This window comes from Bradysia coprophila, chromosome X (assembly GCF_014529535.1).
Source record: "Bradysia coprophila strain Holo2 chromosome X, BU_Bcop_v1, whole genome shotgun sequence".
Classification (NCBI taxonomy): domain Eukaryota; kingdom Metazoa; phylum Arthropoda; class Insecta; order Diptera; family Sciaridae; genus Bradysia; species Bradysia coprophila.
In genome coordinates, this window is record NC_050737.1 from 5,915,871 (window position 1) to 5,929,193 (window position 13,323).

Below are 13,323 nucleotides of genomic sequence, written 5' to 3' on the forward strand. Positions count from 1 at the left end.
CGAAAGCTATAATATGTTGGATGCAGTATCTTACCATCGCCCGATGATATTTCCTCAACCGAAACAATTCAAAATCAATTTGTTTTTATTAAATTGTTTATTATTCTTTTCTCCATCGTTTCTGTTTTTCTGTCGTTATAAAAATGCTGCTGTAAATTCATCGTTAATCAAAAAAGACTACGAAACAATCATATCATTTATTGACGTTGACGTTGCATTGAAGTTAGCCGCTTTCAGACTGTCATTAACGTCACGACGGAAGAATGACAAATTTTGGGTAAATCTGCGGAGAAAAGATTTTCCCCGATGAAAATCAACTTTTTCAGCAAAGTTTCCAGTTTTTTGTTAAATATTGAACAGATCGAACAGACTGACTTACCTATCCCTATTTTTCACCAACAAATTTCGTTCAACGCCAGTCATTAAATTATCAAACCATTGAGCCATCGGTTGTTGTTTGTCTATTGCCTGCACTCTGATTATATTTTCTTTTAACGATCTGTAAACAACGAAGGGAAACAAAATATATTTTCCCGATTGCGGTTACACTCAATGCCAATCGGCACACACTCACCTAAAATAATCCTCATACAATAGTATAAGGCCTAGTAACGGACGAGACATTGACCATTGATTTTTGCAATCTTCAAACATCACAACATTTAAAATAGTCGAGAGTATCCTCTGGAGTATCTCTGGATGCAATTTCATCACCTGTTTTCGGGGAAGCAAAGAATCAAATGTTCGAAATTAACTTTGGAATGGGAAAATTGAGCTGCGTTTTCACCTTAAGGAACATATCATTCTCAGGTAGATTATTTCTTCTAAGTTTCTTTGTGGGGAATGTTGGCACCAATTGCTTAAAAATATATGAAACTATGTTGTCTAATGTGGAACAGCAGCCTGTGCATATTGTTGTGTCTGTAAAGAAATTAATTAAAAAAATCACTTCGATTGTGCGACGATCGTATTTATTTCGGGTCATTACCGAGCGCTGTTAGACCTTCGGAAATGCTTTCCAGAATATATAGAAAGACATTGGGTTCCAGTGTTGCTAAGAATGATATATGATCCTGTGCCAAGCACTCCAACAACAAATAGTATGACTGTGACAATTTTGGATATTCCTGTTGCACAAACACAAACATTAAAACCAATCGAAAATCGAGAAACAAAAGCACCAACACCTTACCAATAGATCTGATTGAGGTATTGAAAGAATTAATTTGGCAGCAATGTTTAAAACATTATCTAATGTGTCGTCGCCGTATAATTTAAAAACACCGAAATTGACATAGTTTCCGCACAACGCAGCTTTTAACATAATAAAACACACCGAGATGCCTTTCAGCCGAAGTGGGTACTGTTTATCTTTTGGTACATCAAGTGCCAGAATTCGAGTTCCTGTAAAAGATTTTTTTTTTTCATTTAACAACCGAGCGCAGTACGGCGGCAATTCTTTCTTAGGGAAACTACGAGTTCCACACAAAATATATTCGACTAATTTTCTGGAGCTTGTAGCCTTGGAGTCTGTAGCCCTCAGACACAGTTGGAAACTCATGCCGTATCGTTACACTACCGGGGAAGAAAATGTTTGGGGTCTGTTGTTTTTGAGCGCTCAGATCACTGTAATGATACTTTACACCTTACCAAGCATACCAGAGCAAAGATCACTCGTCCTTCACTTAGTGTCACAATATGGCATAAGTTTCGAATCGTAACTGAGGGTCTATCGACATACTGGTAATTAAAAGGTAACTTTTAGTCGGAGCTCCATGAACATAAACTTTTGACAACGAAATCCAACAACATTCACAACGTACGTACCATAACAACAAATAATTTTGGATGCCTCTCTGAACAATAAAATTCCATTTGGACTAGAAACTTCAAATTGTAATCGCTGCGAACGATTTTGTACTAATTCAGAAAATAATTTTAAAACGGGCGTCGTAACGGCAGGATCGTGTGCCCACAATTCCACGGCTCTAATCAAAATTGGTGTATAATCGGGATAGCTGAAAGTAAGCAACGAAACAAAAAGTGCTGAATGTCGAAGCAAAAACATTATTCCGTCCACCATCGTCACTTACATCCAGTCAAAGAACATCATATACGAAGCGCGCGTGTTCGACGAGAAGGCTAAGCCTCTAAGATCTCGTGACAGGCCGATCAACGCTTTTTTCGCTTCATCACTGGGATAGCCATTCGTGTCCATCAGGATCGATCCAATCGATTCAAATGAATCTAGTCGGGAATAGAATGGAAATGAGTACAACTAACGGAAAAAATGCCGTCCGTGTGACATCGCTCACTTGTAATAGGTAACATGAAATTGTAAAATCTTTCTTCATCTTCACCGAGGTCAACCATTAACAATCTGCCCAATGACGTGTAGAACATGCTCCTCGATCGCATCTCACCAACAGCAATATTTGTGCCCAAAAAGGAAAAATGTTCACTCTGCAAATTCGGACGAATAAAAATGGGTTTTTAATTGTGCCGTTGATGTGCGGGGCAGTGACACTCACCGTGTGATTGTTTAATATGAATTTAATTTCCTCCAGTTTGACCAATTTTCTCACACAACTGTAGCTGATCGACAGCTCGTTTAGCAGGCTTAAAGTCTTTTTTATAATTTTCTCCGAATGACCCCAAAATTTTAAATTTGTTATTCTGCAAACGGATGTGAAATTTCAAAAAAAAAATAATTGATTGTCCCCGAACAGCTGACAATATTTACATTTTCCGATTTATCACGCTCAGCAGCATTGGTTCGTCATTGATGCCCATCACTTCCGACAAACGTTTGTAGATTTTCATTTTCTGCATCTGTTCGATGATGTAAATGCGTCGCACCTGGTCTAAGAAACTAATCATGGCAAGTTCTAGTTTCTCACAACCCATGCGAGGCAAACGGGCATCCGTTAAGTTCATCAATTGAATTACCTGCAAAATAAACCAGACATTCGGAAGATTAAGACAAAGAATGCTCGTAAGGGCATCGGATATCACTTCAATTACTGGAATAGTATTTGGTCCACCCTTACAAAACCATTTACAATAGAAACAAGAAATGGCTTACCCTAACCACCAATTCACCATCCATTATATCATGTTCGTCATCAGCCGTAAACGATAAACGTCCACCGATTGCCGAACCAATGATGTATACCAGCCACGTCAATTGGCCCTCCTGTATAACTAACTCAATAGAATGTTGTACCGGCTGACTTAATGTTTCCTGATAAGCACCAGCTGTTTGATCGAATAGTTGCACCAATAGAGCACAAGTTTTTTCGTATTCGCACCGTTCGATAACCGAAAGTTGTTCTAACTGCTGCTGAACTAAACCCAAATCATCAAGTGGATCTTCCAGACCGTCCCTATTGATAGAAATATTGGAAGAAAGGAAAAACATCAATGAATGTTCGCGATTTTTGTCCAGTTGTTCTATTTGATTCGATCAAAACACGGGACACGCACCGAACAATTATTCTCATTGAGTCCAATCTGGATGTAATGTAGGCCTTGGTCACTTCTGGTGTGTATGTGGACAGTAAATGTGGTTCGGAAGCTTTGACATAGGGAACTGAAGCTACCATTCGTTGCCACAGCGACAGCAAATAATGTACGCTGTTTGGAGCAAATTGCCACATCTATAAAGCACAAAAGCTTAATTAACGATTTACCATAAACAAATGACTCAACTAACTTGTAATGATTGAACGGTAAATTTTGCTATCAATTGAATTGTTTCGGGATACGATTCCACTGTCACCAATTCGCCCAGTTGATAATTTGTCTTTAGTCTAGCTAACAATCGACAAAATTCGTGGTAATTATCGGGGTCACTGAGGCCGCGGGAATTTTCAAGTATATTTTTGATGCCGTTCAGCAAGTGGGACAAAAATTTTGCTCGCTCCGAATTACTGAACAGAGACCTTCGCACGGAAATTATCTGAAATAAAAGAATAAATCGCATCCGAAACCATAACCATAAAAGCGCAATCGGCCAATTTCTGTTCGCCACTCACTTGCACTAGAGTACTCAAAGCCAAACTGGACAGTCGGCTTGGAAGTATGTGGTATAAATCGAAAAACAGTTTCAATGTGTCAAGGTTTAGAAATGCTGGTCTCCAATTTGTGGGAATCTGTACCGTAGACATGTCGTCAATGGATTCGTCTGTTGATGTACCAATAAAATCGAAGCTCAAACAGTTCCGTGTCAGCCGCAATATTTGATTCATCAACCTGGAAATAATGAGTTGGAATTGGTGTTAGTTTGTTATTAGGACTCAGAGCAATTCCATGTATGGCATTCCGATTTGTTGGATTGTGGACATGAACAAAATTTTTTCATTAAATTTTAATAAGAATTTGTGAGAGTTAACGTCTTTTCCAGAGTCGGTCCAAAAAATTTTGTGAATTCAAAAACCCGGTCGGTTTTTGATCAATTGAGTTAAGGTACAAAAATCATAAACTGTAACCTTTTGACCCGGACGGTCACTGTGACTGGTCTTTCCGCTTGCCGAATTCATAAAATTTTGTCTTTAGAAGGAAATCGAAGATCACATTTCAAGATGCACCCGGAGCTCTTAACTATGCCACAGATTCTATCCCTACTTGTCCACTTGCCGAAAATTCGAAAAAGCTCAAAGAAGCCAATTTGCTACGATCTTATTCTGTAGCAATAACTAATCGGTAGTTTTACTTACCCATGCTGCGATTCATCCGCAAAGTTTAAACTTTTGCTGTTGTCTCTGGCTGTACTTAATAAATTGCACGACAAGCAGAATATGTCATACAATTGGGTATCTCTGAAGGAACATGCAATCTTTCGATGTTTTGTGAACGAAAATGATATATCAACCTCGGACATTTGATTCATTTCGCATGTGAGTTGTGATAGTATCTGCACTCCAATCATACAATGTTCCACAGAGCCCTGAAATTAAGAAACGAATTTACATTTTAGAAATTTTCTTTGAATTATGTGGGAAGGGAGAACTTAAAAACGGGATTCATACAAACAAGAGACAAATTATCAAAAGAGTTCTTTTAGATACTGTACAACTACTGGCCTTATAGATATAAAGAAGTCCTAGGTCAGAGATGAAAGAAATTGGTCAGAAGGTTTGGCTATGGTATGCCCCCATAGCCTTAGCGGAGTTTTCGTGAAGTGAAAATATTGACTAGGGAGATAATATTGAGTGAACGGTAAACAGTACGAAATTGAATGAACTTCGACAAAGAATGCATGTAATGCCAGACGTCGGGCCACCTTTCCTCGAAGCGTGTCATACATTAGGAATTACACATCCAGGCCATCCACTCAATTTTTGTCGTGGTCTCTTATGGATATCCTTTGTGAAGTGTTATTTATTGCTTAGGCGACAAACGGATGACAATGAATTTTTAGAGGAAATTTTTTGGAAAAGGTAGAGTTCAGGATGCCACGGGACATTTCGTGAAATTGTTTTACTTTGGATAGTACAGAAGATAAAAATTAGCTGAAAATGTGTGTCATTCGGAAAGGTTACCGGCAAGAATTCAAAATGTTCGGTTTTCGTAAATCGATTTTTAAAGAATCTCTCGTGCACATTTACATAAAATGATTCGAAATCGATTTTGGTAATCTTCATTTACTGATTTATGAACGTTTGGTACATTGTGTCTATACATAAAAATCATTCGTACGGGTCTTGCGCCTGTCCATCGTAATCAGCACGCGTTTTCTTATTGATATCAAAAGTGTGTTCGAAATCAAACAGTCCAGTCACTGAATTTTAATTCGGAAATTTGTGTGACACATGTGGTAGCGTGTGAATTAATAGCGAATGTAGGTCAATTTACGCAGACCGTCATGTTTAATTTCATGTGACATCGATTGTTGTTATTTTTGTTCCCTTGTTTCGTATTCAATCAAATCAAAAACGGGAACTAGTTAACCGATATTACCAATATGTCGATCAAATTTTTACGATTTCAGATTGAAACTGGAACAAATGTATCTGTCGAAATTAGGATTGGGGCCAATTCAGGACAATGGAAGTTTATAAAAATTAAAAGGGAAGGTCACTTCATCTGAAAACACTGACTGACTTTGAGAAAGCGTGCACTCTTTTCAACGCGAAACAATTGAGACAAGTAGAGACACATTGGAACAAACATTTTCACAACACTACAACAATCACTCTTTAATCACAAAGCGGAGTGCTTACCTGAAGAAATTTTTTCACATCATCAAGAACGTTCCGAAACACTAACTCCTCTTTGTGTTGATCGAACCATCCATACTTTGTGATTTTCCCCAATAGAGTCACCAGCGCCTGAATGACGAAATTCTCCAGGCTGGGCCTAGTTGCCAAGTAGTTCAGAATGTAATTCCTGTGAACGAAAAGCAGAAGAAAAACGAAAAATCAATTTCAGTTCCGTCCCAATCGAATTTGCAATCTCTTACCTAATATCGATGCGCTGCTGCAAACTGAGTCCCTGGACATTCTTTGAAATCAATTTGGTCAATGTTGTTGCGGCTAACAATTGCGAATAGCTGGAATCTCCGCGGTCTAACAACAGTTGACATTTCGGTAGTGCATCACAGCTGTCTTGGAAAGCTACCAATGCCTTTTCTGCTTCGGATCGGATCGACGAATCTTGTGCTTGGTACATTTGCTTACATAGCAACTCAAGTTGTTGTATGTCCTGTAAAGGTTTTGAAGGGGGAAAATGTGTGAATTTCCAGCGCGAAAATCGACCAAATTTGTGGTGTCACGCAATTGTTTTTTGTAAGCAAACATCCTGAGCTATCACTTTCTTCAGCCACTACTGTCATGACTGATTGGTGATTATATTTTCAATATTTTTCTGATATTTAGCCGAATAAAAAAATAAGTCAATTAATCAGAAGAGCTAAATCCATTAAAAACCAGAAATATCCCGGCGGTTCACTAGACGTAAATAATAAACAAAGCGAACCCGAAACTTTTGTTTTCATCCACAGAGTGCGCAAACTTTCTTCATTTCCACCGAAAAAAAAACTTCATTTCATAACCCTCACTCGCACATATTTATTAGAGTTACATATTCGTCTCCCACTATCCGGAATTGAAGTCAATCTATCCGAGGCAAAGGTCAAACTATCCGCAATAACATTGAAACGATCCGGAAAGAAAATTCAAACTATCCGGAATGTTAAATTCAAACTATCTGGAATGATAGTATGAAATCTGGAATGATATTATGTGCGACCATCGGCAAAATATAATTTTGCATTATCAAGCAGATGCATTTATGCGGTAAATACTACGAATATTTCTTGGAATTTGCACTTACCATGATTGCGAAAGTTCGGAACACAATTAATGTAATTTTCTGATCAGTTAAAGTTGGATGTCAGCAGAAATCAAGTAAAATATTGTTGAAGACACAGCTTTGCCATAAGCTTCAATAATCTTCCATATTTGTTTGTGATTGAGCCTGTTCAGTATATTTTTGGAAATGGAGTGTCGGTTTACTTTTGAAATGTTATACCGGCTAATGGGCAAGTTTTTTAAAAATTACAAACAACGTTCTTGGGCTATTTTTGCACTGTACATTAATGTGATTTAATATGAATAAAGGAAATAAAGGATATTTTCACACTCAAGAACTATTTTCTTTGTGTGAAAGCATTCAATGCACTGAGATCCTAAAATGTTAACTGAAAAATGGTATGTCAAATAATTGAGATAAGAGGTGAGTGATGTTAATGTCGTTGATGAAAAATCATAGGGAGCACAGAAGCATTGCTTCCTGGGTTGTCTCGACCAAGGCTGTATACTTTGGTACAAAAATTCACCTACTCTGATGATTCTCGTCGTCTTGATGATGTGGTGAATTTTTTGTATATGTAAAGTCATCAGAAGTGGTGTGTTCCCGCGTATCTAATAAAACGGCGGTCTGCGTGACCTCCCCAAAGTATACAGCCTTGGTCTCGACAGCAAGAATCATTTTAGTTTCAGCCTATTTCAAAAACTAACAGAGTGTTATGATCACCTAAGTCTCACCGCTTATGTGATCACAACACTGTCGTTCTTTCAAAGAATTGTGATGTATAAACCCATACCCCGTTACTGCGAAATTAGAAATTAATAAAGGATCGGTTGTTTGCTTCAACACCCACAGGATTTCTTTACCGATCTTTACCGGATTTATATAAATATAAATGAACACGAGACGACACTACACCTAAGGACTTCTAAGGAGTGTGATAACGTAACGTGATAACGATCAGTTATTTTTCAATGAAGCATGTGCACGTTTAGAAATTATCTGGACTTCATTCAAATTAGCGGAATTTAGGTCTTTATACTCCTTGCTAAATGTAGTGGCAGTGGCGCACTAACACATCTCACACATGCGTCGTGGAGCATTTACCAAGAGATTCCATATAATCATCCACCGCCTCTTTCTATATAAGATGACAGTTGACAAGTGAACGAATTCCAATCACTTCCTCTTCTCTACGTTCTCTACACATATGAGCAATCATCACATCGATAACATATTGACAAAAAATCACAAATCAAAATAAAAAAAAATTGAATTTATTAACCGATTGCCTACCATAATACGCAGCTATGACTTCAAGGAATTTAACCGAAGTGTTTGTGATAATGCGAAACAATGCACAACATAACAGAAACATGTACGACGATGACCGTGTAAGTTAATCAAGCTTCTGGTGTTGTTGTTTTCGTCAGACTGAAAAATTAACTTTTATTCATTTTCATGGTCTCGGCCAGAGGGGGGGCGACAGTGAAAAGCTCTTGAAGCGCACATTACATGACGCTGAAGAAGGTCTGGAGCTGGGCAACGATTGTGGTGCGCCACCCGTTTGGCTAGATAAATTAGAGGAGGCCCAATATACGATATCCAAGTGAGTTTCTGTTCAACAGATGGTGCGGTGTAGGTGTAAGTGATGATGTTAGTAATGATTGGTCTTTTTTCTCTTCGCTGGAATTATTCTTAGGATCAAACCGAAACTAGATGAATTAGGGTCGTTACATGCAAGACATTTACTGCGACCAACACTGGATGACCGATGTGAAGAAGAAGAATTGATCGAAGAATTGAGCCAGGAGATTTCGAAACTAATCTGTTCGACGCACAGACACATTCAATGCATACGGTCGAGTTTAGGAAATGGTAAGATATTTGCGAGTTTAATAATTCAAATTGATAAGACGAGTTTGAGTTAAAGTGATAAGAGTAGACACTAGCCACTTACTGACGTCGGTGGGATTCGGTTTTTTTAAGTGCATAACTCTGACTGTATTGTCATACAACATTTAGATTCGAAGTCTTCGAAGTCCATAAAAACCCGACGCAATGCCAGGGTTTTACCGAATTGAGATGGAAATTTTCAAATTGCAAAGTGATTTCCGTCCTGTGTCCCGATTACCATTTGTTCGTGCCATACAAATGATCTATTTGGGAAAAATGACTCAAATGTTTGACAAGCGTGAGAAAGAGATTAGCAATTGTATTTCATATCCTCTTACACCTCATTCCATATCAATTCACTGTTTTTGTAAACATTTTTCGTAGAAATTATTCGGGTGGTTCAAGAATTTCGAGCATCGTCAACCGTCGAATGCACAACGTATACGAAAATTGCATGGACGAAAATGAAAAAGACGATCGGTAATGCAACTCGCTGCAACAATTAAACGAAAATCGCGATTTTATTTCTGCCGTCAGGTCAAATTGCACGGTTCGGATATTTCGTTGTTACTGTCCAGTAATATAAAGGACATGATTTACTGTCTAATTTATCTAATTTTTTGTAATTTGCGAAATTGAGCAAGTTGCTCTACTGAAAATCCATAAAAATCGTCCACATCGTTTCTTTTTTCCAATGTCTATTACATGATTAATTTCCATCGTCCTTTATCAACGCTACCACAAATTGATAACACAAATGCCAACGAGATTTGACTGATTCGGGTTGAAATATGAAGCTAAGAAACCTGCAATGTTGCATTGCAGAGGAGGCGGTATTCCGTTTCTGAATCGATTCTCTACAATTCGGTAAAACAATATCCAAGTAAACTCTACGAGTCATATGGCCTTTCCACCATTTCTTCCGTTCAGTATTGAGCGTTACTGATCGGATCCTTTTGACTCCATGTCCTTTCCAGTGCCAAGTTGTAATGGGTGTCTTACCTTAAAAAGCACTGGCGATCTACATCTATTCATCATGCAAATCACATTCCTTTCGTCTTCGTCAATAGTCTGTCCAGGACAGTAAGTTATAGTCTACCTCTGAACGTTGAGCACCGTCGTAGTATTCTGCGACTCAGGAAGCCCTTTTCATCTCTGAAGCCACTAGTTTAGGATCTTTGAATAGTTTCATCTACGCCAAATGCTCAATCAAAACACAACCAATGCTGCCCTAGCTGTGCGATGCTAATGTTATACAGAATGCATATAGAATATGCATATTGAAATGTTGTGTCTACGTGCCTAACACGCGTTGGATTTTTAAAAGAACAGTCTTTCGATGTAGAACTCGCAGTTCCAGTATCAAGTTCTAGCAACTACGAGCAATCCACTAAAGTTCCAAATTAATTTCAGGCAACAAAATCGAACAACGCCTTACCAAAAGTGTGGAAACTGCACTGTTAAACGCGCTTCAGGACATCTCCACTCGATACCGCACCAGCCAAAGCAATTACTTGAAACAATTGAATTCACGTGAGGCCCGTTCCAACATTTTCTTCGAAACGACCGATTTTACTACAATTGACCTGAATGATGACCCGCAGTCGGCACAGCTGAATGATGCCGTTGAATCGTTTGACAATTTCTTAAAACCGAAGCAAAACAACAAAAACTATCTGAATGATACCGACGAACAGATTGACGAATATTTCCAGAAGCCAGTGACATCGCGAATGACTCAACAACAGTTGCTGTTGTTTGAGGAGGAAAATACAAAAATGGCTGAGCATCGCGAACAAGAAGTGACGAAAATTGTCAAGTCAATCGTCGACCTGAACGACATCTTTAAGGATTTAGCGAGCATGGTGCAAGAACAGGGCACGGTACTGGATCGTATTGACTATAATGTTGAACAGACTCAAACGAGAGTCACTGAAGGCTATAAGCAACTTCAAAAAGCTGAAATGTACCAGCGAAAAAATCGAAAGATGTACTGCATCATGGTGCTGGCCGGTGTCACCCTATTTATGTTAATTTTGTTGATTTTCACCAAATTCTAAATACCCCAAAACGACTTCATTTGTAATCTAATTAACTGAAAAAATATATTTATTCAAAGCCGTTCTGATATTCGGCTGGCTACCGATCTCAAATTTCCGTACACTTTACTTGGAGGCGAACCGAGAATTAAATTACAAATTGCCCGACGGGCCAGCTGAATATTCTGGTAGCTACCCAATATGTGAATTCTAGAATCGGCGATGACGATACGAGTTTTGGTCACATTTTCAATGGTAAACTTGGTACGACCTCCCTTGCCAGCCAATCGACCAATTGCACGACTTTGATGGTCTCCCTTCAGTGTTTTCACGTCCTTGATTTCGAACGTTTCGATGAACAAATCTTCCAATCGTAGCAACGACAACGCATCTTCCACATCAAAGCCGTAGATGAAGGCGCGAACGAAATCAGCCGCTTTTTGTAGATTCGAAACATCCGGCGTTTCGGGGGCTATGCGAATTTCCACTTGGTTGATTTTCATGTTGAAACGGACTTGCAGTTGTAGATGCTCGACGATGGGACTGAATATTTTGAGCCAATTCTCCTTCAGCGCAGAGTATCTGAAACGACGAGCGAAAAATTGGAAACTCATCGAACCGACAATTGAAAACAAAAATCGAAACTCACCTGTGGGCTGGCACTGGAATCTTACGAAACTCGGCGTTGGAGAATTTCTTTCGCTTTGTTTTCGGTGCATTTTTCTTAGTCGCACCCTCGATGCCAGTATCGCTGTCAACAATCATTTTGTCATCTTCGTCGATTGATCGTTTCTTGGATTTGTTTTTGTTTTGAGTGGATGCGGGTAGAAATATTTCGGTGTTGATATTCTCGGCCGACTCATCCATTTTATCAGTCATTTTGTGTACGGGCTCGGAACGGTAGTGGTAAATAGCACGACTAAACTGCAGTTACGGTTTAGATCACGGAGTTATTTAGATTTGTGTTGACCGACAAATCTGCAGCGCACTAAGATGTCCAGACCACGTTGGGAAAAAGAAATAAATATGGCAGAAAATGGACTGACAGGTATTTGACAGACAATGACGTTTTAAATTTCGGTGCGGTTCAAGTAAGTAATACACTTTCATATGGCGCAAATGTTTTGATTCATCGTAAAGTTTTGGATTACCTCGATACGAGGGGTCATCTAACCGGAAAAGTCGTGTGACTGTATAAACTCGTATTTACTACGCATTTTGTTGTGACTTACCTAACCTGTCGACACAGGGATTCGCACAAATTTATCAAGTTTCTTGACACGAATAACCTGGCTTCGGGTACTTGTCATTGAATATTTTCATATAAATTTTTGACATATCAGCAAGGCAAGTTAAAATAACTGGTCCGTATTACATTTCCTTCTCCTCATCATAACAGGCTGTAGACCAAGGCAAGTTAAAAGAACTTGTCCAAATATATTTCCTTCATCTTGATTTTGGCTTGTCGAGCGAAGCAATGAAAGTAGATAAGTAGGTATGGCCAGTCCATACAAGTCGGAGCACATACGGATTTGCATGGCGCCACCTCAAACGAACTCATTTCTAGTGGAAATTTGCGCTAGAAATGAGTTCGTTTGAGGTGGCGCCATGCAAATCCGTATGTGCTCCGGCTAGAACAAATTTGAACGTTTGGCTATACCTATCTATTTACTTTCATTGGAGCGAAGAACTAACAGTAATATCGTTCACTTTCCATTTTTTGTCGTTAAACTTTAACGGTTAAAGTATAGTTTCCACTTAAAAAGAGCCCTCCGTTTAGCCTCCGTTTACATGACAGTTGTAAAATAGAACAAAGGAACTGTCACGTAAACGGAGTAAAAAATTGAAATAAATTCAATTTCCACTCCGTTTGCGTGACAGTTCTTTTGTTCTATTTTACAACTGTCATGTAAACGGAGGCTAAACGGAGGGCTCTTTTTAAGTGGAAACTATACTTAAAGATATTGTTTCGAAATCCGTCACATACGAGCTCAACGACTATCACAAATCAAAATGGTTTGAAACAACGCACTTCAAGCATGAGTCGTACTCAAAATATTCTACTGAAACTTGACGG

General features: G+C 38.7%; 3 protein-coding genes across 3 annotated transcripts; 1 reads left to right on the forward strand and 2 right to left on the reverse strand.

Annotated features, from left to right (window-relative positions):
- Nucleotides 1-78: 78 nt before the first annotated feature.
- Nucleotides 79-7,476, reverse strand: LOC119085575 (ran-binding protein 16). The gene is made up of 19 exons (XM_037195998.1): nucleotides 7,336-7,476; nucleotides 6,464-6,705; nucleotides 6,225-6,390; nucleotides 4,719-4,948; nucleotides 4,038-4,254; nucleotides 3,716-3,961; nucleotides 3,487-3,659; nucleotides 3,086-3,386; nucleotides 2,744-2,949; nucleotides 2,532-2,676; nucleotides 2,316-2,463; nucleotides 2,094-2,247; nucleotides 1,828-2,018; nucleotides 1,193-1,404; nucleotides 989-1,127; nucleotides 788-921; nucleotides 575-714; nucleotides 380-499; nucleotides 79-283 (listed from the first exon to the last, which is right to left on the reverse strand). The coding sequence occupies exons 1-19, from the start codon at nucleotides 7,336-7,338 to the stop codon at nucleotides 178-180; spliced, it is 3,273 nt and encodes a 1,090-aa protein (XP_037051893.1). The 5' UTR covers nucleotides 7,339-7,476; the 3' UTR covers nucleotides 79-177.
- A 1,001-nt stretch (nucleotides 7,477-8,477) lies between these two features.
- On the forward strand, nucleotides 8,478-11,360 carry LOC119085582 (syntaxin-16). Its single transcript, XM_037196000.1, has 4 exons — nucleotides 8,478-8,705; nucleotides 8,787-8,920; nucleotides 9,014-9,189; nucleotides 10,621-11,360. Exons 1-4 carry the CDS (start codon nucleotides 8,622-8,624, stop codon nucleotides 11,265-11,267), a joined length of 1,041 nt encoding a protein of 346 aa, XP_037051895.1. The 5' UTR covers nucleotides 8,478-8,621; the 3' UTR covers nucleotides 11,268-11,360.
- Nucleotides 11,287-12,274, reverse strand: LOC119085583 (RNA-binding protein pno1). Its single transcript, XM_037196001.1, has 2 exons — nucleotides 11,896-12,274; nucleotides 11,287-11,828 (listed from the first exon to the last, which is right to left on the reverse strand). Exons 1-2 carry the CDS (start codon nucleotides 12,123-12,125, stop codon nucleotides 11,321-11,323), a joined length of 738 nt encoding a protein of 245 aa, XP_037051896.1. The 5' UTR covers nucleotides 12,126-12,274; the 3' UTR covers nucleotides 11,287-11,320.
- Between the last annotated feature and the right edge of the window lie 1,049 nt (nucleotides 12,275-13,323).

Bases quoted from the DNA above. Each gene is read 5' to 3' on its own strand.
- LOC119085582 (XM_037196000.1), top strand. From the start codon at position 8,622: ATGACTTCAAGGAATTTAACCGAAGTGTTTGTGATAATGCGAAACAAT. The intron at 8,921-9,013 runs GTGAGTTTCTGT...AATTATTCTTAG, and splicing joins GCCCAATATACGATATCCAA to GATCAAACCGAAACTAGATG. The intron at 9,190-10,620 runs GTAAGATATTTG...AATTAATTTCAG, and splicing joins ACGGTCGAGTTTAGGAAATG to GCAACAAAATCGAACAACGC.
- LOC119085575 (XM_037195998.1), bottom strand. The intron at 2,019-2,093 runs GTAAGTGACGAT...GCTTACTTTCAG, and splicing joins ATGATGTTCTTTGACTGGAT to CTATCCCGATTATACACCAA. The intron at 284-379 runs GTAAGTCAGTCT...TTTTCTCCGCAG, and splicing joins TTGGTGAAAAATAGGGATAG to ATTTACCCAAAATTTGTCAT.
- LOC119085583 (XM_037196001.1), bottom strand. From the start codon at position 12,125: ATGACTGATAAAATGGATGAGTCGGCCGAGAATATCAACACCGAAATA. The intron at 11,829-11,895 runs GTGAGTTTCGAT...TCGTCGTTTCAG, and splicing joins ATTCCAGTGCCAGCCCACAG to ATACTCTGCGCTGAAGGAGA.